The sequence below is a fragment of the Symsagittifera roscoffensis genome, chromosome 5 (genome assembly GCF_963678635.1).
Source record: "Symsagittifera roscoffensis chromosome 5, txSymRosc1.1, whole genome shotgun sequence".
NCBI lineage: Eukaryota > Metazoa > Xenacoelomorpha > Acoela > Convolutidae > Symsagittifera > Symsagittifera roscoffensis.
The window spans coordinates 35,685,851-35,710,932 of NC_087066.1; the positions used below are offsets into that span (position 1 = coordinate 35,685,851).

General features: G+C 37.0%; 1 protein-coding gene across 1 annotated transcript in view; it reads left to right on the forward strand.

Annotated features, from left to right (window-relative positions):
* Positions 1 to 5,220: 5,220 nt before the first annotated feature.
* LOC134846960 (EF-hand calcium-binding domain-containing protein 6-like) overlaps positions 5,221 to 25,082 on the forward strand; it is a gene marked incomplete in the record, with an annotated part of 31,054 nt that continues 11,192 nt past the window's right edge. The window contains 8 exon segments of the mRNA XM_063864419.1: positions 5,221 to 5,544; positions 5,757 to 6,007; positions 6,160 to 6,242; positions 6,692 to 6,930; positions 9,512 to 9,718; positions 20,386 to 20,534; positions 20,757 to 20,992; positions 21,201 to 21,349. Coding sequence (XP_063720489.1) covers positions 5,764 to 6,007; positions 6,160 to 6,242; positions 6,692 to 6,930; positions 9,512 to 9,718; positions 20,386 to 20,534; positions 20,757 to 20,992; positions 21,201 to 21,349 — 1,307 coding nt within the window.

Genomic DNA, 25,082 nt, shown 5'->3' on the forward strand with positions numbered 1-25,082 from the left:
AAAAAATCTTGAGTTTTTTAATACAAGATGAACTCAAACTAAAAAGAATTCAGGCGTTTTATCAATTCGCATTTTACCACCAAAAATTGAGGTCTAAATATTATTCAATTTTTTTATTTCATAACAGCATGAACTTATTTTAGCCTCTTTTTTTGAATATTTGATAGGTTGAAAAAAATGTTCAAGATTTTAACACAAAAAAATTGTAATGTCTACCCTGTTTTCTTAGCTTAATTGAGTTATTTTGAATTTCAATGTGCGCAAAATCAAGGCAAGCTAAAAGTTGCGCTGGCAGAACATGTTTCGTTTTTTTTTTCAAAAATTTTTGTCCAACTGCGTTTTTTTCATAATTGGTGTCCCGGTAATACAAGTATACAATTATGACGAGAAATGCGTTGAGAAACATTTAACCTAACAAGTTTTATATCAAATCTATTACTTGTTCAACAGTTGAAATTCTCATTTAGTTTGCCTTTTAAATGGTCTTACTGTCTTTTAAAATTTTGTCTCGAATTGAATTATGTAATGTTTCATTTACTCGATACAAATGCTGGACGAGGATGTTATGTATGTTTGGAAACAACCGGAATTGTTTCAAAAAACAAGTCTTTGATAAGGCTAACACAAGTTCGGTTCGGTTTGGTTACTTTTTCATCGATTTCGAATCTGAAACCAAACAAGACTGCTCGTATCAGGGCAAAGCCCTGACTGTTCAGTCTACTACTTGAAATCGAAATCGATGGAGTAGTGCTCACTTTAAAAGATGGATAAAATTTTCAGAAAAAAAAGAAGTAAATTATAAAAACTTTTCGACTTTTTATTGAAAATTTTCCCCATACGCTATGTAAAGTACAAAATGAGGATTTCGCATATATCAAAAAATTAAATACAGTAAACTTCATGTCTCAATTCAGTTTGGAAACTAATTTCAAGGCGGATTACATCTCTGCTAACGCGTTAAAACCACAAAACTTATCGCGCGTTTATTGTCTCAAATCGGCCAACTAGGCACGCTCGGACAAAAAAAATCTAGTTGAAAGGACGAAAAAACCACCCGAGCACAAATATTCCGGTTTTTTTTCTCTGGAAGTAATGCCGAATTTGGTGCGTCATATTTCATATTTCGGTGAAAAATGAAATTCTTGTTATGAAAGTGTGCCGGATAAGTTCCTCTTTATTGGGTTTGAACCATCATCAAATTTCGATGCTTGACCTGGGAGCCTAATATGAAATTATTCAAGTTTTCTTTGTCTGCGTGATGATCATTAAAACAATTGGGTCGAATCAATAACAAAATATTTTTGCGTGTAACAAATTGATCATAAATAGCGAAAAAATCAGGATATGATTGAGTTAAGGTTCGTTTGAGGTTGTTCTTGTAAGAAAACATTTGTTCTTTTCATTTCCCAGAGAAAAGAATAGCCGTGGTTCGATTCTAGCATCAGCATCGTTATAGAGGATTTTTGGAATGTTTTTGAGTAGTTTTTTTTAGTTTACCAGCCAGAGGTGTAACCCGAAAGTTAATTATTTAAGGTTAACTAGGCTATGGGTATCTTACAAGAGTTCACCTTGTAAATTACAGCGCACGTGCGAGTTGAACCCTCAATCATATGATTGCTTGGCACCATCACTACCGATTTGCCACAACGCCCCATTCCTATATGCGATAAGGACGTTAGTTTTTCGATCCCATCGCCGGATTTCGTGCATTTCGCTTTTCTGCTTCCGTGAGTTTGTCTGATATTAGAATATGCCCGGTCTTGCATTCCTGGTTTGGAGAAAGATCATCAATAGCCTCCCTGGGCTAATTCAGTAAAACATTTAGACCACAACCTTCTCTCCTTGATCTAGTCAAAAAAAATTGACCAATGCGTGGAATGAACGTGCCATAGGTCTTTTTTAGAGGTCAGTTCTGGGGTTGGGCCACCCCAGAAAGCTCGAACTCCCAGCAGCTCTGTCTTGTTTTTGTCCAAAGAAACCACTAACGGTCTTACCATAAATCGTTGCCAAGATTTACTAATTGAAATTAAAATTAATTTTAAAAGCAACTAGCCGGTTTTGTGCAATTAGCATAGAATGTTCCCATCAATCAGAAATTTATTTTCATTTTTTTTTGCAAAAAAAAATTTTTGTGCGTGTTGTGATGATAAAAAAAACTACGTCAATAGTTTTGCTGTAATTCTTGAATGAGTAAAAAAGTCGAAATTGATCCTTGTTTGGGGTAAATTGGGCTCGAAATTCGCAAAACGATTTAAATTATAACAATTCTGCTAAATTTTAAGCAAGTTTTTTCTTCGTCATTTCATACTTCAAGTCAACTCAATTCAATGCGTTTTTGTCTGGATAGTTTAAATCAGCGCCGTCATTGATCGCGCAGATATAAAAAAATGAAAATTAATCAAAAATATTGTAAAGATGGTTTTTAATTTTTTTTGCAAAATATTTTTTTCATTTTAAAAAAAGTCGAAATTGATCCTTGTTTGGGGTAAATTGGGCCCGAAATTCGCAAAACAATTTAAATTATAACAATTCTGCTAAATTTTTTCTTCGTTATTTCATACTTCAAGTCAACTCAATTCAATGCGTTTTTGTCCGGATAGTTTAAATCAGCGCCGTCCTTGATCGCGCAGATATAAAAAATGAAAATTAATCAAAAAGTATTGTAAAGATGGTATACATATTTTTTTGCGAAATATTTTTTTTTATTTAAAAAAAACTTTGACAAAGAAACGCTAAATGAAGCTTCCAAAACTAGAGCATCCAAAATTAGAGTTAAAGTTTTCATTACAAAAAAAAAAATTTTAATTGACTTTTTCTCTGGTGTTGTTCGCTCAAAATAAAACTTGTTTTCAAAATTTTCAAACGCGTTTTTCTCGTAATTGTTTATGGGACATTGTTTCAAAAATTAAGATCCATTCCGATGATATTTTGTAATAATTGATTTTGGTCGAAAGAAACAAGCCTGGTCGCTCACTATGTTTGCTTAAAATTAAAACAAAATCGAAATTTTCATACCAGTTTTTCTCAAGACTGAGAAAACACTCTGAAAGTTTTTCAATTAATTTTGAGTCAAGACTGAAAAAACTCTGCATTATTGATACATCACTAGACCTATTCCAATGATTATTTTTGGTTCCTGATCTTGGAAGAGAAACATAAAAACTTTAATCTCATCCGAAGACAAAATTCCTTACCATTTTCAATGGTCAGAGCAATAAGACTAATAATTAACATTCTGTTAGTCAGTTCAAGATTTAATTTCAATTTTTCGAGGGTGTATTTTTTCAACAACCGATCAGATTGATCATTAAAGACATAGTAAGTAGATATAGCATAGGCAGGTACCTGATTACATTCACACTTTAACATTACGAGGCCAATTTGTGAATTTTGTGAATTGTAAGCTGATTCCGCTTTAGGCTAAAGATTTTTTGCTGTTTCGGTTTCCACGGAAAAATAGATAAAACAGTTTTGCTCAAAACCGCTCCGAAAACATGCAATTTTGAGGAATTCCGCAACAAAACTGTTGAATCGGCAACACAATTTGCGGAATCCGGAACAGTTTGTGCAATCCATAAGCAAAAACTTATATGTATTTAAAACATCTAAGCTGTCGTCGAATCCGCAACTATAAAAGGAAACGCAAATTGTTAGCTGATTCCGCAAATTGTAAGCGGAATCCACATAAATTTGCGGAATCTGCAACAAACGTTGTTATTCGCTTGTTGCGGAATCCGCCACAAAGTTAATGTCCGACAAAGTACACGTTAAAGGGACTTCTTCGCGGAATCCACGGAAATTTTTCAAGTGGAATCTACTTATATTTTGAAACATCTTTCAAGACTTGTCTCTGGAATCCAGGAACATACAGACACAAAATTGTTCGCCTATCCGATGCACAGTTTGGCCTCGTAGAGAAACCATATACATCGGAGCATCAGGGTCTTATGTAACTTGGACACAAGATATTGTTCAAGAATATAGATTACCCATTTTTAGAAAACCTCTGGCTTAAGAAAACCATTTTTTGTCGACATAAAAAAGTTGGTCGACGTTTTCACAGACTGTTTATATGTGCCATTTATGAAAAACTGTTAATCCGTCCTTAAATGATCAAGTGAAACTTTTTTCACGCCCGCAGCTCGGAACCTTTCAAAACTCGTATTAGATTTTCTGCTTTTTTACTTCTGATTATAATTAACTATATTACCTGTGAACCGTCGGGAACTTTATTATAGGATGTTTTCCGCTCAATTGCAAATACTTCGACTAGTGATTAAGTATGGCATAAAAAATGGCCACTCAGCTATGGCGTCCCAAAATTGATTTTATGCAGGTAATTTTGTGGAAAAAAAGTATTTCCGATTTGGTGCTCTTCTGACTATTTAAACACTACGGTAATGAATTATATGAAAAAATAATCCAAAAAACTTCATTTTCTATACGGTAATTTTTGTTCTTCAGTGTAATGAACTTTTCAGCGTAGTCCTTAGTTAAAGTTTCATATTGTTTTTAAAACACAATAGTAAAATTGAAATTGAGGTTATTGCGAAAAATCGTCAGATCATGCCTTCGATTGAGAAAATTGTTTTGAGATCCAGACCATGTATTCGATCCCTTGCTATGGCTTCGATAGTGTAAGAGATAGAGCTCTCACTTGACCTCTATTTTAAAGTCTATCACAGCTAGACCTATTTAAGCTGCGATAGTGGTACCACGTGAAAGTTCTAGAAATGAAAAGTTTGCCTTGAGTCGCAAAAAAAGAGCTTTGCTCAACAAAAAAAAAACTGAGTAGGGAATGAAGAGAAGTAAATATAGCCGTCGGAGAGTGACTGAGTCAAGTCCTTTTGATGATATCAATAATGTATGCTGTGTTGACCAAAAATATAAAAAAGAGCATATATGCTTAATTAAGTTGATTGAATCCTCTGCTCAAAGTTAATTAAAAACAATTCGAATACAAAGCGTTGACCACTTTTGACCACTGAGCGTCAACACGAGTAAGTGAAAAAGTGAGCTGGTATCTTGTCACTTCAAATGTTCTTTCTCATGTTCCAGTTAAATATTGTGGACTTGAAGAGCTAAAACTGCGCCGGTTTGATCTCTTTTGTTGCTAGCTTGAAAATGCGTTTTGATACTGGTCTTCTATCAGCGCATGAATCGCGAGGAGATCCCGTTGGTGAAAAACGAACGAATGGCACGTGCTACAAAAGAGCGAAAATCATAAACCGGCTCTATAGTAAAAACATCAGCAAAATAAATATATTCAAAATATAACAACACCACAACCAACTGTACTGTAAACAGAACACGCTATCAGCACATTAGTAACATCTCTGCTAGACATAGTAAAAAGACAGCCTTACCGTCATCTTGTTCATCCAATTCTATCCCTATTAAAGCCAGATATCATCTGTTAAATTGTCAATCCTTGTTAATTACTGTTGACATTTTATTATTACCTGAGACTATCAAGTAAGTTATTCACTTCGAACGCTGCGAAATCATATTTTACGATTTATAGTTTTTCGCGTCAAAAATCAGGTAAAACACCAGGCTTGACATGCTAGTAGAAATTTGGCTGAAACCAAAATAATGGTTTTTTGAACTTTTAATTTAACACTTGCTCAAAAAAGCCCGTTTCAAAAAGAGTCCATTAATTTTGCACGATAAACCAGGAGTTCTCAACTGTTTCTGAGGATTTGGGTATGAATAGAATTCTTAGGATATAAGTATTCTAGCAGCTCTTTTTCAAGTTCAGACATGTCTGTGGCGGCTGGAGTGGACAGACTGATAGTGACGCCCTATAACAGCAGTGGCAGAGTGGTGCCCCTGAATGACCCCGAGTTCTCAACACTCACCTCTAAGCCCCCTAGTGGCAGGGCCAAGTCAGGACTCCTCAGGGCTAAATCGATGACTATAAAGCCCACGACTACAACTAGCATGCCACCTAATGGCATCAGAAAGACAAATCCGAACGCATTTCACTCCAAACCCATCTTAGTCGGTATGTTGATCAAAGAATATAACAACATGGAACAAGCTAAAAATCGCGAGTTAAAAACACTTTTCTTTGTTCAATTTTTTTATTTATCCAAATATAACTTAAGACTGTTAAATTTTAAATATAACACAAAGAAAATGTTTTTGTATCTGCAGCTGGAAAACAATCAGAAAATCTAGACGAAGTGGAAGCCAAATTGAAGAAAGCAATCACTAAAAACTTTACCGAGGTCAAACAGGTATGTTTGGGCAAAGAACATTATTGCAAAACATTTTGTTATGAACATCAAGCTTTTGAAGATAAAATTAATGAATGTTAAAATTCACTGTGAAAAGAAAATGTTTCTTCAGCCCAATGGAATAATATATTTGTTAAGGTATATATCTGATTTCAAAGTTACAAATCAATGAGAAATATGGGTGAATCTAGTTTTTTTTCGAGTGAGGGTGACGGACTTTCAAAAAACTGAAGCATAATGCTGTTAAATTTTTTTTCCCGCTGGAAACTTTTGCAAAAATGAGCCAAAAAATTTGTGGCAACTTTTGTATAATTGAGCCAAAAATTTTTTCGAAAGTTTTTTTTTAAGGCAAGCCCTCAAACTTAGTATTTATTGAGCCCTAGTCACTCTAAGAAAACTTTTAGGGTTGGCCATACCCCTCCTAAATCCGCTTCTATGTGTTTCTGTAGCTGTTCCAAGTGTACGACCGAGATGATACTCTGCACGTGACAGTGAGTGACTTGAAGAGAGTGTTGACTGAAGGCATGGGAGTAGACTTGTCTGAGTCACAGTTCACTCAATTGGTGGATGGTCCATTGAGACACTTGCGCAACAAGACTGGCTGCGTGAACTATGTCCTGTTCATGCAGGAGAGATTTGATAAGTCATCTATGAAGGAAGCATCTAACTGGCTACAACTCATGAGCAAGTGAGTTTTGAATATAAAATTCTATAACATCAAGGCTCTATGCTCTAAGTTAAAATTAAATGTTTTTTTTTTTCTGGGTTACATCTCACAAAAGATTTCTAACTCGAACTCTTGCTTGCACTTGAGCAGCAAGTATATCAAAGCCTGTCGATTTTTGCTTCAATAATGGTACCACGTGAACTTTCTTGACGCAAAACAAGGACAAGGAGGCACATAAAAAAGAATCTCATTCAAAATTGTAGAAAATGAGTAAATAAAACAGAAGGGTTCGCCTTCGACAGGCTCACGGCCTTTAGAGACTAATATCAAAATTCGCAACACATTAAAATACATATCGAAACAAGGACAGTCAGTTACTGTGCAAGTAGCCCAGATTGTCCCGATAATAGTCGTATAAAATGTAAAGAAAAATACAAATTGTTCCGACATAGTCTTAAAAAATACAAAAGATCTGAAAGAAAAAACTGAACCTAAGCATTTTGTAAGTACTAGTAAAAAAACATACTGGAAAACAGTTTTTTTACAGAAACTTTTTTAATTTTTGAAGTTTTTGATTCCCAAAATCTCGCTAAAAAACCCCAAAAACTAACTTAACTCGAGTGAAACTATGTCAACACTATGAATTGTTTCCAAATCATCTCACAAAAAAGAATTTCAAATGAAGATGAGTTTTTAGGTGTTCGAATTATGTTCTATTAGTTGATGCGCAAACGAGGGCGCCATATTGTACAACTATTTGAAAAAAAAATTTATAGGAAAAAAGCAGTTTTTTTAGTTCAATTTTCTCAGTCTCTTTAAAAGTATGCAGTATTGGCTTTTTCCCGAAAAATTATCAGATTTTTGAGCTTGAATTTTGTCTATTATTCCAAGATAATTGAATATTGTGGGTTTTTCAATTTTTTTGCCCATGAATTTATTATCTGTACAAAATTTAACAGCTTTTTTTTGGTTTCCTACGAAGAAATATGGTTTCAATTTTTTCCGCGTGAAGTGTTAGTTCAATGCTTGCGACCTAATTTTGCGACCCAATGCTTGCGACGTAATACTAGCCTGAGGACTAATGACTTTTTATATCATTTTTATACCAGATTATTATAATTGGAAATTAAGAAAAAAACTTGCTTCAACCTTTACTTTTTTTTGATAAACAGTTTTCTTTTTTTTTAGCTACTAATTGTTCTAACATTTTTTGATGCAGCAAGCCTTTTAAATGGTTCAGATTTTAATAACTTTTGTGGCCTTTTTTCATTATCAATCCAGACTTTTTGCCGCTTCTTGGAGGTACTTGTTTCTGTGATAACTAAATCAACGCTCCTGTGCTCTCAGCCTCTTTTTTCATATGATTTTGATTGTTTTCCAGTTTTTGATGCAAATTTGTTGGTCAGTCATTTTTTCAAGAACATAACCTGTTTTTCTAGTAAGCTCAGTTTTTTGTCTGTTGTTTTTGTACTCATGGAACCTGATGTTTGAGCTGTCTTCAAACCACCACGAAAATCACTCCATTTTAACCAGAATAGAAAATTGAGTTAGAAATAAATAGTTATTATTTATGATCAAACTTTTTCTAGTTAGTTAACTTTTTTTGAAATGACTATTGGATTTTAAATTCAATTTCGAATCATATATTTGAAGCTAAAATCAGTGAAGGTCAACTGACTGATTTTCAAACGCAATTTTTCAAGTAGTACTTCTTAGCCAGCGCTGATTCAAGATTGTTTTATCAAAAAAACATCAATGAACATTTATAAATGGTTGATAAACTTATGATGCGCCAAGTTATATCATAGTTAATTTATGTTTCTGACTGCCCTTCAGTTGAGATTCGTACGACACTTATAACCTAAAAAAACCGTTTCGAGGTTTTTGATTTTTAGCGTAATAAATCAGGCTTTTTTATATAGATAATCACAGTTTTATGATTAGGGCCTCAAATTTCAGTTGTACTCCATTAAATTCATTTTTACAACTTATTTAGCGCCATTTGGGGAAAAAATTGTAGATTTTTTTGTTGTTTTGTTAATCTTTATTTACTTCTAAGTAAAAACTGTTGTCGAAGATGCCTGTCTTACTTTTACTATCGAGTCTTTCTAAGTTCTATGCTTTCGTTGAATAAAATATCATCCACCACAGACAAAGTTAACACATTGTGAGAAAGAAATGTTTTGTTATTTTGTTGTGGAAATTTTTGTGCTACTTACACAGTAAACGGTTATTCTTGTTGTCGGGATAGATCCTCTCCAATTCGCATAAATTAAAATAAGATTTTTTCTGATATAGTTTGAGCGTCGATAGAGCGTGAGTAAAGGATGATTCATCACTCTAGCTTCATCTCCACATAATCATAATGACCAAAATAAATGCACAATACTACTATACTAAGATTTTTGGAATCAAAATTAAAGTTTGAAAAATAATACAAAAATTCGATAAAATAAACGATTGACTTACTAAGTCTGCTGGAGTTTTTCAACCACATAGTCATCATTTTTCATAATTTGACTTCTGTGTGTTTTATCAAACCCTCCAATTTGAACAGTTTTAATTTTTCAAAAAATTTTAACTTGTTTTTGTGTCGCGGCAGACGTATGCGTACGCAGTCGCCGCAGCCTGATGTGAACATGGACAAGATAGAGAGGGGTTTGAGGGAGAAGATATCTCTCAACCTGCACAACATCCTCAGGGCACTGCACCTGTTCGACTACAACAGGGACGAACATGTGCAGAAGCACGAGATGCGGAAGGTACTGGAGAACTTCTGCTTCCGCATGACAGACACCCAGTTTGACAGGTACGCTCACTTCACCCTATGCTTATAACTGAACAAAACTCAACGAGTTAGTATTACTTATTTGTGGGTTTAGAGGTTACAAAGCAAAACAAGACTGCTCGTATCAGGGCGAAGCCCTGAATGTTCCGACTGCCTTTTAAGGTTTATTGAGCAGCAGTAATATATTTAAAAAATTAAATGAAATAAAACAAAATGAAATTTTTTTCTTCTAAAATTTGAAATTTTTTAAATGAAAATCATCCCCCCACACGCCACATAAAGGACAAAAAGATAGATTTCGTTCCTTGTACCAAATCAATTATGGCAAATAAGCTTCGTTCAACCAATTTGGAACGATTTATAAGACGGATTAAATCTCCGCTTACGCGTTAATAGCGCGAGTTATGTTGCGCGTTAATTGTCCCAAATTGGTCAAAATGGCAATCTTTAAACCCCCATAACTTTACGAAAAATGATCACAGGTGAAATATTTTTTCAAATTTAAGCTCAGTTCAACAATACCTTTTGAATGATATAAAAAAATTCCGTCAAAAATGGCTAGTTAAAAAGTCGAAATTTGTCTGAAGAAAAAAAAACCCACCCCGAGCACAAATATTCCGTTACTTTCGTATCGAAAGTCGGAACAACAACAGAAGGCTAGGAGCGCAAAATAGCCAGACCAGGCGATCGATTTGTTTTCAAACAAAACAAGACTGCTCGTATCAGGGCAAAGCCCTGAATGTTCCGACTGCTTTTTCAGGTTTATTGAGCAGTAGTAACATAAAAAAATTAAATATAATTAAAAAAATGAAAAATTTTTTCTAAAATTTGAATTTTTTTATGAAATGATCCCCCCACACGCCATATAAAGTTTAAAAGAATAGATTTTGCTCGTTGTAACAAAACAATTATGGCAAATAAGCTTCTTTCAACCAATTTGGAACGATTTAAAAGACGGACAAGACTGCTCGTATCAGGGCGAAGCCCTGAATGTTCCGACTGCCTTTTAAGGTTTATGGAGCAGTAATAAAATTAAAAAACTCACTGAAATAAAACAAAATAAAATTTTTTTTTTTCTAAAATTTGAAATTTTTCATGAAAATTATCCCCCACACGCCATATAAAGTACAAAAGGATAAATTTCGCTCCTTGTAACAAACCAATTATGGCACATAAGCTTCTTTTAACCAATTTGGAACTATTTCTAAGACGGATTAACTCTCCGCTTACGCGTTAATAGAGCGAAATATATCGCACGTTAATGTACCAAATTAGCCAAAATGGCGATCTTTAAACCCCCGTAACTTTACCAAAAATGATCACAGGTGAAATATTTTTTCAAATTTGAGCTCAGGACAACAATACCTTTCGAATGATATAAAAAAAATCCGTCAAAATTGGCTGGTTAAAATGTCGAAATTTGTCTGAAGAAAAAAACCCACCCCGAGCACAAATATTCCGTTACTTTCGTATCGAAAGTCGGAACAATTAAATCTCCGCTTACGCGTTAATAGCGCGAAATATATCGCGCGTTAATTGTCCCAAATTGACCAAAATGGCAATCTTTAAACCCTCATAACTTTACGAAAAATGATCACAGGTGGAATATCTTTTCAAATTTAAGCTTAAGACAACAATACCTTTTGAATGATAAAAAAAAATTCTGTCAAAAATGGCTAGTTAAAAAGTCGAAATGTGTCTGAAGAAAAAAAAACCCACCCCGAGCACAAATATTCCGTCACTTTTGTATCGAAAGTCGGAACAACTACGAATGATCATGTAATTCAAAAACTGGACCCAAAACAGACCTGACTAACAATTTTTTAGTAAAAAAACGTTGCATGTTACATGATTTTACAATTATTAAACTTTTTCCGCTGTCCTTTTCAGCAAAAATTTCGGTCAAATTAAATGTCGAGTAAAAATGCATCTAAAACGAATGGTGCGTACCATTTAAAAATAATAAGCTCAGAATATAGCGAACTCAAATCACTGCAAAGAGGAAATTCATTTGAACATTTGTATTTTGTTTTTTTTTGGGCAAATAGAGAAGATAGAAATTAGGTTTCATAGCCAGTAAAGCATGAGAAATCTAAATCAGCAGCAATCAACTCAGATCGGTGACCCAGCAGTCCTTTTCATCAACTCACCCTACCCTAGCAGTACACTGGCTGAATAGCATAAAAATTAAGGTACTTGCAAACAAATATTGATAGCGGGTTACATTTATATCTGCGAAAGCTTTTTAAAAAATGAGAAATTAATTTGTTTTTTTTTTAAATGTTTTTTCTTGGCAGGGGAGGGAATATTTAATAAAATGCCATTTGAAAAGATAGGTTTTAAAAATTGGCAAAAAATTTATTCCAACTAGTAGAGCCGGTTGCTGTGCAAGTAGTGATATTTCCGATTTTCTCCAACGGTTGGTCACATGACGAATGTCACTTCTGTTTGACCGAGGACACGAGCGGAACATCCTCGGAAATGACAACCTACCCAAAGTGGGAATAGAAGTTTAACAGAAGTGTTTTCCACACTTCCAAACAAACCAGTTGTGTAAGTCCATAAATTTTATCTCACCAACAGATAACGAAAAAGAAATCACAAACATCTCTAAAACATTTAAAAACTTATTCCTTCGGATTGGAAAAATAAAAAATCAGATGAAAGTTACACATTTTCACGAACCACAAAAATCCATCCAACTAAAAGGAAGACGAGTCCCCCTCCCCTTACTGGATTCAGTTGAAACTGAGCTTAATAGATTAAAAGACGAAGGACATTTTAAAAAAATTGAAAACTGCGGCGAAGATCGTTTTATTAGACCAATCGTCATTGATTGTAAAAAAGACAAATCGATCAAATTGGCTCTGGATTCCAAATTTTTTAACAAACAGATATACAAGAATAAGTACCAGATGCCGAATATTCATGAACTGGTAGACAATGTAGCGGCACAAATAGTAAATGATTCCGTTGGAGGAGTGTGGTTTACAAATTTAGATTTAAAAAATGCATGCAGCCAACTCGCTTTACACAAGTTTACCAGCAACCAATGTAATTTTAGTATAATGGGCGGCAATATTAATGGCACTTACCAATATTCAACTGGTTTTTACGGTTTAAGCGATATGCCTAACGAATTCCAAAGAGTAATGGACTCAAATTTAGGTTCTATCCCCTTTACCAACTGCTACTTGGATGCTATTTTAATTGCATCCAAAGGAACTTTCTTAGACCACAAAAACATTGTGTTAAAAAGTTTACCTACATTAGTCAAATAATTTCGCAGTTAAATGGTCAAAGTGTACATTCTTTCAAAAAGAAATTGAATGGTTGGGATTTAAAATCTCAAACACAGGAATTTTCCCTTTATTTGACAAAACGGAAGCGATAAAGGACTTACCTATTCAAAAAACCTGAAAGAATTGAGATCATTTTTTGGATATAAAAATCAGTACACCAAATTTGTACCGAACCTAGCTTCCTTAGGAAGCCCACTCAGACCTCTACTGAATAAAAAATTGATCTTCTAGTAGAATTCAGACCAAATAAAGGCATTTGAAAAAATCAAACAAGAAATCATCAACCTCACGGAAAATACACATTTTGACGTAAAACGTACAACTAGAGTAAAAACAGACGCGCTTCACACAATGGGTTGGGGGCTTCACTTGAACAACTCCACGGGAGTGATGGGAGAACGATTTCTTTTGCCTCACGGTTTTTAAACCCCCATGAGTCAAAATATTCCACCAAGGAACTCGAACTGTTAGGAGTCGTCTGAGCTGTTGAACACTACAAAAAAATTACATTTATGTTTCACATTTCTAAAAAAATTATAGATCACAAAGCACTGCTTTCAGCTCTGTCAACAAACCACGGAAACAAAACGTATCATAGCAGACTAACAAGATGGGTGGATAGATTACTACCTTTTAACTTTACAATCAAACACCTCGCAGGAAAAGATACGGGTTTTAATGATTTAATTTCAAGAATTCCACCAAAAAAACTTTACCGATATCTCATTATGACAAAAAACTTGTAGTAGAAATTATCAAAAAAATTATTAAATCAATCAATCTGTCGGAGAAACAAAGAAAGACCTGCTTAGCCATTGGTTCAAATTTGGAAATTTCTGGTTACGCAAAATTACATAATTACCTTATAGCATCAGTTTTAAAACTGATTAACTCGACTTTTCCAATTTGTTCATCTAGTCACTATAGAACTGAATTTTGTACTTCAAATTGCATTCCTACGGATTATTCCAACACAAATTCTTTAATTATTTCTATTTCTAACCCCGCATTTTTTTATTTCTTAATTCTTAATTGTAGATTAATTTATTTCATCTGAAGGTTGAAAAATTGTAGATACTGTTAATATGGAGAATTATAAAATCGTAACTAATCCGTCTACCTCCGGTATTTCAATATCTTTAGATTTCCCTTTATTGGAAGATTGCCAGAATCTTGTAAAAAATACCGTGAAAATGTGAAGTTGCCCGATCGTCCCTTGGATTTAAATACTCTTTTTGACGCCAAGCTTGTAGCTCTCCTGACTGAAGACGACCATATGTTGAGCCCTATCGTAGAAACACTTCAAAACAAAGTTGTGACGATTAATGCGAACTCCTCTTACTTCAAACACTTTACCAGAGATTTATTTGAATCCGATGGATTGTTTTACATGGATGGCAAACTTGTTATACTGTTTACCCTGAGGAATGCGATGATGAAGACTTTCCATGAAACCCATCCTGGTCAATTTGGAATGAAGTATTTGGCCCAATACATCTGGTGACCCATATTAACAGGCAAATTTACTTTCACGGCATAAACTGCTCAGAATTTACTCCCAATTCGTAAGCCAGTGAACTCCCCCCCCCCCACTAGAACCAAACGAGGAACTTAACCTAGGTTTCGCTGGACCTTTAGATTCATATTGGGGATCAAACAAATACATTTTACTTTGCAACGATCGATTTTCTAAAATTCCTTCGGCAAAAATTACCTCATCTACCTCTTCAAAAACAGTTATCGAATTTCTGCAAGATTACAGATTCTTACATGGCATACCCTATTCCATTAAAGTCGACCATGCAAGTCAAGATTTTAAATTATTCTGCGATTCAAATTATTTTAAAATAAAATTTTGTACAGTAGGAGACCATCGTTCCAACGGATTAGTTGAAAAACTTGTACATACTGTAAAAATCAAATTGATAGCCATGGCCCAAGAAACACAAAAATTTACATTACAAAACGCTGTATCAAAATTTATCTGGAACTTACGAACCTCCTACCAATCAACAATCAAATGCTCTCCCTTCGAAATTTTAAATGAAAATCAAATACAATTTGGAAACAACTGGAGTCGGATAAAGCATCCCTTGGAATTTTAGACAAGGGGAAATCTATACTATCTAAGGAAAAAGCCAAGGATTGGAACGCCGATGACAGAATCGAAGACGGGTACAAGGACACCTTGATTCCCAAGAAGAATCAACCACCAACAGAGAAGGGTTAAGACACGGATTATGCCTCCACCTCGTAAACTGCCACTACTGCAGTACCACTGCAGAGTCCGTTTGAAGGTACAATCCTACGGAAAACAAACGGGAGCATCAACGAAGACCCATTTTATAGGGAACTAAACAAAAAGATCATAAATTTGTCTACTTCGACAGTAGAACTACACGATGGAAAAATAATTCGAAAATCGGATATCGCTATCACTAAATCAAAATCGACAAACATTAGATCTTTTAAAGGCAATATATTTTTTACTTTTTTCCTAGCCCTAATGTTGAAGTAGGTCGGAAACGCGAGAACTCAAGACGACAAATCAAACCCCGAAAGCCACAACCCAGGACCCGACATCAGATTGAACTAGGATCATCGGACAACATGAAAAAGACACGTGTGTCGAAGCCATCTTCAAAAGCTACTCGAAGACAACCACCCCGGTCCGAGAAGACAACAACACCTCCAGGTTACTTCGCTTCAGACGAATCTATGTTGATTCCCTCGGATATTTTGGATACTAGTGACTGGGAATGGATAGCGGGAGGTTTCTCATGTAGAGATGTAGCCAGGGAACGATTTATTTCCGACTCATTAAAAACTTCTTATCAGGATGAGAACTCGAATTTTTTGCGAATCCAACGATTACATTAAAGGTGAGATTTTAGAGGACATCACTAACCCAGAAGACGACCAACAAACTCAATGCCCAATAAGCATCCTTCCGGCGGAGCCCACACCGCAGGGTCAAAAGCCATCCACTCCAGCTGAAGCCTCCAAAATCATACCTGACTCACAAAACAACTCGACTCTACCATTGACAGAAGATACCACGACAAACTTCCCTGTCTACGAAATTGTGGATTCATCCGATGAGACAATTTCTGCAACCAAAACCCCAAATAATCATAGTAACGTTTCTCCTTTTATTCGCCGGTCTAGTAGAAATGTAGCTCCACCAAAGTTCTATGGCAAAAGATTCTTTCTAGATGTTGTAGATTTATCACAATCGACCTCTGGTTCGGCATCAAACCCGATCATCCTAGAAAGCTGCGATACTGACAAATGGGACCATAACAACAGTGTTTTTCCTTTGAAAGTTGTGACGATCGATTCCGAATCCTCCACACCCGATCAAATTTTTTGCTCATCAACGGACAAATCCCTAAGAAAGTCGGTCGATAACTTCGAGGAACAATCAGAACTTGATAGCAATTTTTTTAACATAGAGTTAGAAAACTTTTTAAACTGTTATCGTAAGTGTAAATGATAACGCTCCGTTCACATTCTGCTTTGGTGATATTTTCATTCCGCCTTTCGTCAGACACAATCTCATACCATTTATCTCGTCAGCTTAAAATAAAGTTATAGTTTTGATTTTTCATTTATTCAGCACATTAATGCTTCGGATTAGTTAAATTTATTATGTACCCTACGTCGCTTTCTCTTTACTGCAGTTAACTAATTTGCCATATCACGCTTGTTTATTTCTTTCCGCTTATATTGGACCATATCCGCCGGTAATCGGATATTTTACCTTTAGGTAACGATTTTTACAATACCCTTGAAAAGCCATTAATCGTATTGCATCGGTGTTGTTAATTTAATTTCAGTACACTATCGGTGTAGTAAACTAAAAGTTTATTCCCCAAAAGGGAGAGAAAGGATGCAGTTAGTTAGTATTAAGTTAAGCGTACAATTCAAATTTTGTCCTGCTTAGAGGAATGATGTGATCTCAGTTTATTTTGCACTTACTGCAACTATTACGTAACTTGCTAACAGGTCACTTACCTATGACCTTCACTTTGCCATTCTCTCCGTCGGAGAGAATGCTCTCTCACTTTTTATTGTTTTAACTTTAGACTAATTCACTTTTATTCTTTTATTCTTTTCAATTGTATCAATATATTATGGCAAAACTCGGAAAATCAATTTGGTCAACCTAAAAAATAGGTCGATAAAAATTTCAAAATTTCAAAACATTTTTGAAAATCCAAAACCGTCGAGAAAATCCACCCCTGATACCATTAAATAAAATTAAAGGACAAATGCATCAACACTGAGCGAACTTGTCTATCAATATCTAATCATTTTTCGCTGAAATCCACAGCAACAAAAGTTTTGTCAAAATTTTGTGTGGTCAGCATTTGTCGTTAAATTCCAGCTACAAAAACCACTAACACATGTACACGATGTGTTTGTGGAATCCAGATGCAGCGAGCGAGCACAATTCCTTTGCTCTTTTATAAAACTGGAGTTTACCGTCGTAATGCAATAAAATTTACAAGACTGGAGTTCTAACCGGGTCGAGGTGCTTGACTTATGTTTCGAGTTTGAGTATCGAGCAAGTGCAGTTTTGCGACTGAAATTCCGCGGCCGAGAAGCAGTATTAAGCCGAGCACGAAGTCGAAATATAAACAATTTTTGTCGAGAAAGTCAAAACATAGGTAGAGAAAGTCGAAACATACCAGATTTTGGTCGAGAAAGTCAAAACACACCCAACTTCGGTCGAGAAAATGTCGGTCGACAAAGTCGAGAAAGTCGAAACATCGAATTTTGGTCGAGAAAGTGGAAACATATCTGAACTTGTCGAACAAAGTCGAACACTTTTTATTGGATCAAGAAAGCCGAAACATACCGAAATTTGCTTAAAAAAAAGTCGAAACATACCAATTTTTTATCGAGAAAATCGAGACAGAAATCGAGAACCTCGACTCGGTTACTCTACTTTGGGAGTCAAACTTGTATCTTAGAAAAGTTTTCTTTAATTTGTTTGTGAAAATTCTTAATCTACGGTAAACCAAATATTTCGAAATGAGATATTCTAAAACCTTAAGCTTTGCAAGATACCCGGGGTTTCCTTTTTTATCCCATAGCTAATATATCACTTGCATATGTACATTTTTGATGACTTTTGCAAGAAATTATTAAATGAAAGTATTTTATTTGATGATGTTTTTCATCAAATAAAATACTTGTTGCTGCATACAAAAGTTTAGAGGGTAAAAAATGTTCCGGACATAACAATCAAAAAAATTGGTCAGATGGATATTTAATGAATACTTTTATTTGAATTGTTTGACAAAATGGATTATAATTAGATATAATCGATTGCGTGGTCCAAAAGTTTAATACATTATAATAGCAATACTTTTAAGTACGAAAACTGATTATAATCGATTATTATCCATGGAACTCTAATGCAGGCTGCCACCATGTTAACTTGCTAATTACATGATGTGCATCAAAAATTTCTGTGATTTTTGAAAGGCGTAATTTTTATAGTTTGCGAAAAACTGCGAGTATCATTTTTGCAAAACAAAACTGCTCAGGGCATAAAGCACTTCAATATACTTCCAATTGTTCGAAAAAACAGCGTTAACTTTTTAGCTGCCATAAACATTTCTGGCTTTCGTCAGTATTGTCGGAGTTTTTTGTGTATTGTCGAAGAAGCTTACTTGTAGATGATTGTTGATTGTTCCCGCGTTGTTTTTTCCGAATAATGAAAAATAGTCGTATGCAATTCCTTGCAGCCGTTTAATGAATTGTTGTTCGTGTGAATCGAGTGAAGGAAGCGCCTCCTATTTGGCATGGAGGAGGAAGCAGAGACAAGACGGGGGTAGAGAGGAGTAGTTTGTTTTTGTTTATTATAATTACAGCAAAATTGCACTTGGCCGAGCAGAAGTAGTTTCTAGCAAAGGGAGAGAGGAGAGGAGGAGGAATGAAAACATTTAATACATAATTTAGATGAGCTTCAGTTGCCCCCCAGCAGCTATGGTCATCATCCTCGCTTATGGCTGTGTGCTTAAATGAAAACAAGAGCAGAGTAAATTGAAAAATAGATGGTATCTACAGAAGCAGTAGGTGTATCAGGGACAGTTATCGAGGTCCAAATGGGGGAGGGGTAGTGGGTTTGGGGTTGCTGTATCGTTTTGTCAATAGAAAAAAGGTTGGTCAGTGCTCCAAAACACTTCTACGCTCAAAAGTCCCCGCCCCTCGTCTTCGGTCGTCTCAAATCTAATCGCACCCACATACCCGATAACACACAAAACAAACAATAATCAAGAGACATACTATCATGTAACATAAAAGGGATATGGCGACGGAAGCAAGACATAAACCGAAGATGGGCGAACAAATAATGGTCAGAGAGGGGCAAACTAACATTAGGGCTAAATGGGAATTTTGTTTAAAGCTTATCAGAAGCAATTATTTACACTAATCAGCGAAGCGTTATCTAAAATATGGGCTTCCTCTTTCAGCAAATGACCAGCTAGTTTGGTTGATTAGATTCGTTGTTTGTGCTTCCTGTAAAGTACTAACAAAATTAGATTGCAACAGGGAAACACGAAAAGGTCCTTTTCGGAGTAAACAAACCAAATGGTACTGCTTATTTATGTTTTTCATGTATGTCCAAATTTAGTCGATGCCCTTTCAGTGATATCAAATGCAGAAGACAAATCTAAATGATGATGCGGTTGAAATTAATTTACATGGGCAACAGATTATCATTATCCTTAATGGAAAAAAGATTAGCAATCACTCTTTTGTCAACTGCCGAGAGGTTTTTGAGCTGAATGCGGCGCCAAAAAGATTTAATAATCAACCCTTTAACCAGAAGCAGTAGCGGATTTAGGGGGGCGGGTGGGGGGAGGCTCTTTTTGTACTATTTTGAGATATCTATTGTTGGTGAGGTACCCTAAAATTTTTATAAAGGCGCCTTTGGCGCCAATATATACTAATTTTGAGAGGAGAGCGCGCGCCGAAAAAACGCAATTTTTTGGTCAACACTTTCCAAAAAGTGCCTAAAAATGCCTTTTTTGACCTGTTTTTTTTCGAAACTTTGCCTGCAGCGCAGAAAATTTGACCGAAACAGGGTCTTTTTAATGCTATGGAAGAGCTCGGAAAAAATCAATTTGGTCGATCTAAAAAAAGGTCGACAAAATTTTCAAAATATTTTAGAAAATCCGCCCCCCCCCCCCTCGAGAAAATCCTAGATCCGCCCCTGGTCAGAAGTTCATTAAAAAGGATTTAATTACCAATTAGACAAACAACAACTCCACCCCTCCCCCGACCTCCCCCCCCCCCCACCCCCTACTTCCCAACCCTAGTAATTCCGTTCAATCCCTAGCATGTTCAGAGCGTTGATATTTTGTGTAGGCTGTGGGCCCGGTATGACCTAACACGGTCAGGTGTGACGAACTACATGGACTTCATGCAGAGACTGGGTGTGGATCTGAAGAAGGCATCCACTCATGGCAATCGCGCACAGAGTGCCAGACTAACCCAGAGACCCGCCTCCGCTAATGGTAACTTGAAATCATCAATGATTTGAAGATAAATTTTAATTTATAACAATTACTTTCATTTATAACCAGTTTCTGGTCTTTTTAGTTGATCAAAACAAGTAAAACTAATTTTGAACTCCTAGGTTTGGAGTAAAAAATTAAGCACAGTGAAGTCAAATGAGCTGCTTTACAGTCAAAAGTTTGGTACGAGATCAAAATTAGCAATCGTTTTGTTTATTTCAGCTCGAGTCCTCACTGCTTCCCTGACAGCGGAGAGAGCGAATACTTCACCCATGGGAGGAGGGGGCGATTATAAGACCGCTGCTGCCCCCGTCACTACCCTGAGACTGAGACCGTCCAGTGCAGACCCCATAGACACTGGGAGGAGTGGTGGGAGGGTGGATAAAAAGCAAGAGTACAGTGGTGCCAACAGAGAGCAACCTAGTCTGCAGGATGTGGAGAAACAGTTCAGAAAACTGGTTAGAGAATCATACTCACTTTCTTCGATACCCTCCTTTCATCTCTTACCCCAAATATTTTAGAATCAACTTGAAGAACACATCGCAAATCAACTTTTTTCGTTTAATTTCTTTCATCTCTGGTTTTATTTCCTTTCCATGTATAAATTTAATGTTAAAACCAAAATTAAATAAATAGATAAAGATCTGTGTAATTGTGTTGATATAGATGCGTGAAAATCACGAGCAGATCAGGAAGACATGTGAGGCATTCGACCCGCACAAGGAGAAGGTGTTGAGCATAGAGAAGCTGCACAGCATCCTGAACAGATTCACAGTCCCCATGTCCCCCTCCCTATTCAACGCCATACTCACCAGGTAACAAGTCATCCATCTCAAATAAAGCGATTTAACAACAACAAGAATGACACCTGACAATGGCAATACTTTTGGGTGATTCAGATTCCAATTTCAAATCGTAGTTTAGTTGTTGCTTTTAAATGATTTCTTTTGATTTTTGAGTTTTGAGTCTTTCAGTTTACTAATTTGGCGGCATAATCATGTCAAAAATGTGGTAAAATTAGGTTCGGCAAAGATTAAAGTTCAAATGTCGTAGACATAGCCGGGCCCATTTGCAGGTTGCAAATTAGAAAATTGTTCGTTGAAGCTGATGGTACGTCGTCGTTGATTGTAATGGTCATCTAGTTGTTAGCTGTCGTTGATCATGTTGGTCATCTAGTTGTTACTGTGGTCCAATACTCGCGAGAGTTTGACTGCTGGTCGGTGTAGAATCCCGTCCACAGAGAGACCATCCAAGTGGCGTTTTCCATCCAATAGGCACATTTTGTTTTGAATGGATTACTTCTGAAGGTGTCACGAGTTCGGCGAAATCGCATCCAATGATGATTCCGATTTCTTTCGAGGGCAGTGTGGCTATCCGAATGTGTTGAAGAGGCTCGTTTCTTTGGCAGATGGAGTTGACGAGTTCAGGGTTGAATTGGGAAAGGTTCCAATCCATTATGACGTCGATGTCATTTAGTTGAAATGGCTGCTTTTGCTGGTTGTAGGGTCCAATCGCGATCGTCATCTTTGTAGAAGCTGTGTCTGATGATGTCAGTGCTTGGTTTAGCTGGATGGTGTCGTCTAATTGCAGATCTGGTTTGAGTTGGAGGGCGATTGATGATTTAAGCAATGTCAGTTTGCTTCCACAATCAAGCATTGCATAAGCTTGAACTCTATGTTTGCCATGAGAGATCGTTATTGGCAGGGTCGGAATGTGGCGAGTCAATTTCCTTTTGCTTATGCTGGTGCTGCAGTTGGTGGTGTCGTCATGTTGTCTGGAGTTCCGGTTGGCTGTCTCCCTCTGTGTCGTCGAGTTGTAGATGCTGCTGTTGTGCAGAAGTGTGTGGTATTTCTTACTGCATCCGTCCGTCCGGCAGGTTTGCGTTGATTGACAGTCGGCGAACTTGTGGGGGCTGAGGCAGTTGAAACATAGTTGTAGGTCCCTGGCATGCTGTAATCTGTCCTTTGGGTTCATTGCGATGAAGTGATGGCATTTTCCAAGGTACTGGCAATTGCGTTTCTCCGGGCAAAAATCTCGTCGTTGATCCTTTTGTCCAGATTTATGTTGCTGCTGGCTGCGTTGCTGGTTCCGGTGGTTCTGATTGGCGCGGTGATCCGATGGTCCATGTTGGTGGGTGTGACCGTTGGATGATGATCCTTGAGTGTTGCTGCTGTTGTAGTTGTTGCTGCTGCTGCTGTTTCTGGTGTTATTGTTGTTGCTGTTGCTCGGCAAATCGCTGCATGCTTCGGCGTAGATGTTAAACCAATTGGTGAGGTCGATGAGTGATGGTTGTCTGATGTTGCATTGCAGATTGTATCTATTCCATTCTAGTCGGCAAGGGGTAGGCAGTTTTGACAAAACTGTTTGGACATTTGTCGTAGAGTGTAGATCGTGCTGGAATCCAAGTGTCGTGAATGTATCGACCATTGTCTGTAGGAAGTTGGCGAGGTCCTTGTAGCTTCTGGTATGTCGTAGATTGGGGCCGCTGATGGCGTCGAGTCGTCGAAGGAAGGATGTAACTATCTTCGTCGGGTTACCAAAGTCGTTTTCCAGTCGCTGAAGGGCTGCGTCATACATTGCTCCATTGCATCCATATCCTCGGATAAGAGATTTTGCATCTCCGGATACAAGTTTCTGCAGATGTGTCATCTTTTCCGAGTTTGTCATGTCGGTGCTGTTGATGGTTGCGTTGAACAGTCCTATCCAATCTAACCATTGTTCAGGTTCTCCGTCGAATATGAATGGTTTGACAATGGGCACTGATTTCCTGAATGTCTTCGAGATCGTTTGATGATGGGTGTGGTCTGTCGGTGCTGTTCCAAGGTTGGCAGGAATCGGAGGAAAATAAGACGGCTGGTTTTGATGTGCTGCATGTTGATGTGCTGCATGTTGATGGACTGCATGTTGATGAGGGGGAGGTCGGTTGATATTTTGGTGAGTTGATCCTGTTGGTCCCCTGCAGCCTGCATGAGTGAAGGCTTTTGTTGATGATGTCGGCATGTTCGTAGGGTTGTATGCTGTCGTGGTTCCCAGAAATCCTTCCTGGTACGATCTTATGGCAGGTTGTGTACATTGGTGAGTCAGGGTCGGCTGGCTGGAGGTCCAATTTGTTGCTGTTCGTTGATCTCCTTGGTTTGTTGGCAGTAGTGCTGGTTGTGCTGGTATCGGTACTCCGTTGATGTTTGTGATACCCTTAGCTGTCGTCTGGTGTCCACAGAACACGTTGGTGGGGGGATGATTGGTTGAATTCTGATTTCCAATCGTCAAGATGGGTCTAAAGGCGCTATTCGGATTATGTGTCCTCTGTTGCTGACTTGGAGGCTGATTCTGTTGTAGGCTTGAAGGCTGGTTCTGTTGTTGGCTTGAAGGCTGGTATAGTCCATGTGGGGGGCTAGCTGTCTGGGGAGCAAGAAATGGGTGTGTGATTTGCTGTCCAATCATTTGACTCTGAGCTGCTTTTGAAGTTGCTGTCGGAAGAAATATTGGCGCTGAAACATTTCTTTGTTGGGTTGCTGGTGCGTTCATCTGCTGATTGAAAACTTGGATTTGAGTTCCAGGGTTGGAGTGTGGTGACGTTTCATGAAGTTGAGCTTCTGAGTTCGGTCTTTGTCCCACTGTTGCTGTCAATTGCTGATTGTCGATTTGGAGTTGAGTTCCATTGTTCAATTCTATAGTCGTTCCTTGAAGTTGAGCTTCTGGGTGGTTCGGCTGAAGGTTTGAACTTTGTGACAAGTCGGCGTTCGACTGCTGCAATGAGAGGTTTGACTGAAGATGGAGGTGAGTTCCATGGGCAGTTTGAGTTCCAAGAGTTTCTGTTTTTTGTTGATGAATGCGATGATCCAAGGTATTGGCGTCGCTGTTAGATCCGGGGCGAAGTAGGAGTCCTGAATTGTCCTGGGCGGAATTTGATCTGTGGTTTGAAGTAGCGTTTAAGCTTGCTGGCAATCCTGAAAATTGTGGCAAATCGTCCGGGGTGTCCTGGTCTATGGTGACGTTTTGTGTAGTGGTACTACGGGTTAAACTTTCCGTTTGGCGTCGAAGGGGAAGATTTTTCAAGGCTTGTCGTATTATTGAAGGCGTCGAGACGTTGCTGGCTACTCGTGATGAGTTTAAAGAAGACGTGGCAGTGTTGTTGAGGGTACGCTCGTATCGTTTTGATCGTAGTTGGATCGTTCGGTACAAAACTTTCAAAGTTTTCAATCGTTCAATGATTGAGTCTTGCTGGTCCGTTCCGGTGCGTATTATCTTGACTGCTTCGTTATTGGCATCGTCAAGCAAGCTCTTCAATTCCGTTAAGAAATCGTTTATGATCTGTACTTCGTCGGAATCGCTTATGGCTTGGTTAATTGCTTTTGCTAAAATTTCTACGTCTGTTTCTATGACTTTAAAAACAGCATCATAGGTTGAATTCATTTTTAATTGACTTTGTCTCCTAAACTTAATTCACTTTTTGACGTGTCAGACAAAATGTAAAATGACCAATACGTAATTCCTTTGATTATATGGAACCCTCGCAATTGTATTGTAACAAAAAAAATGATTTTGAGT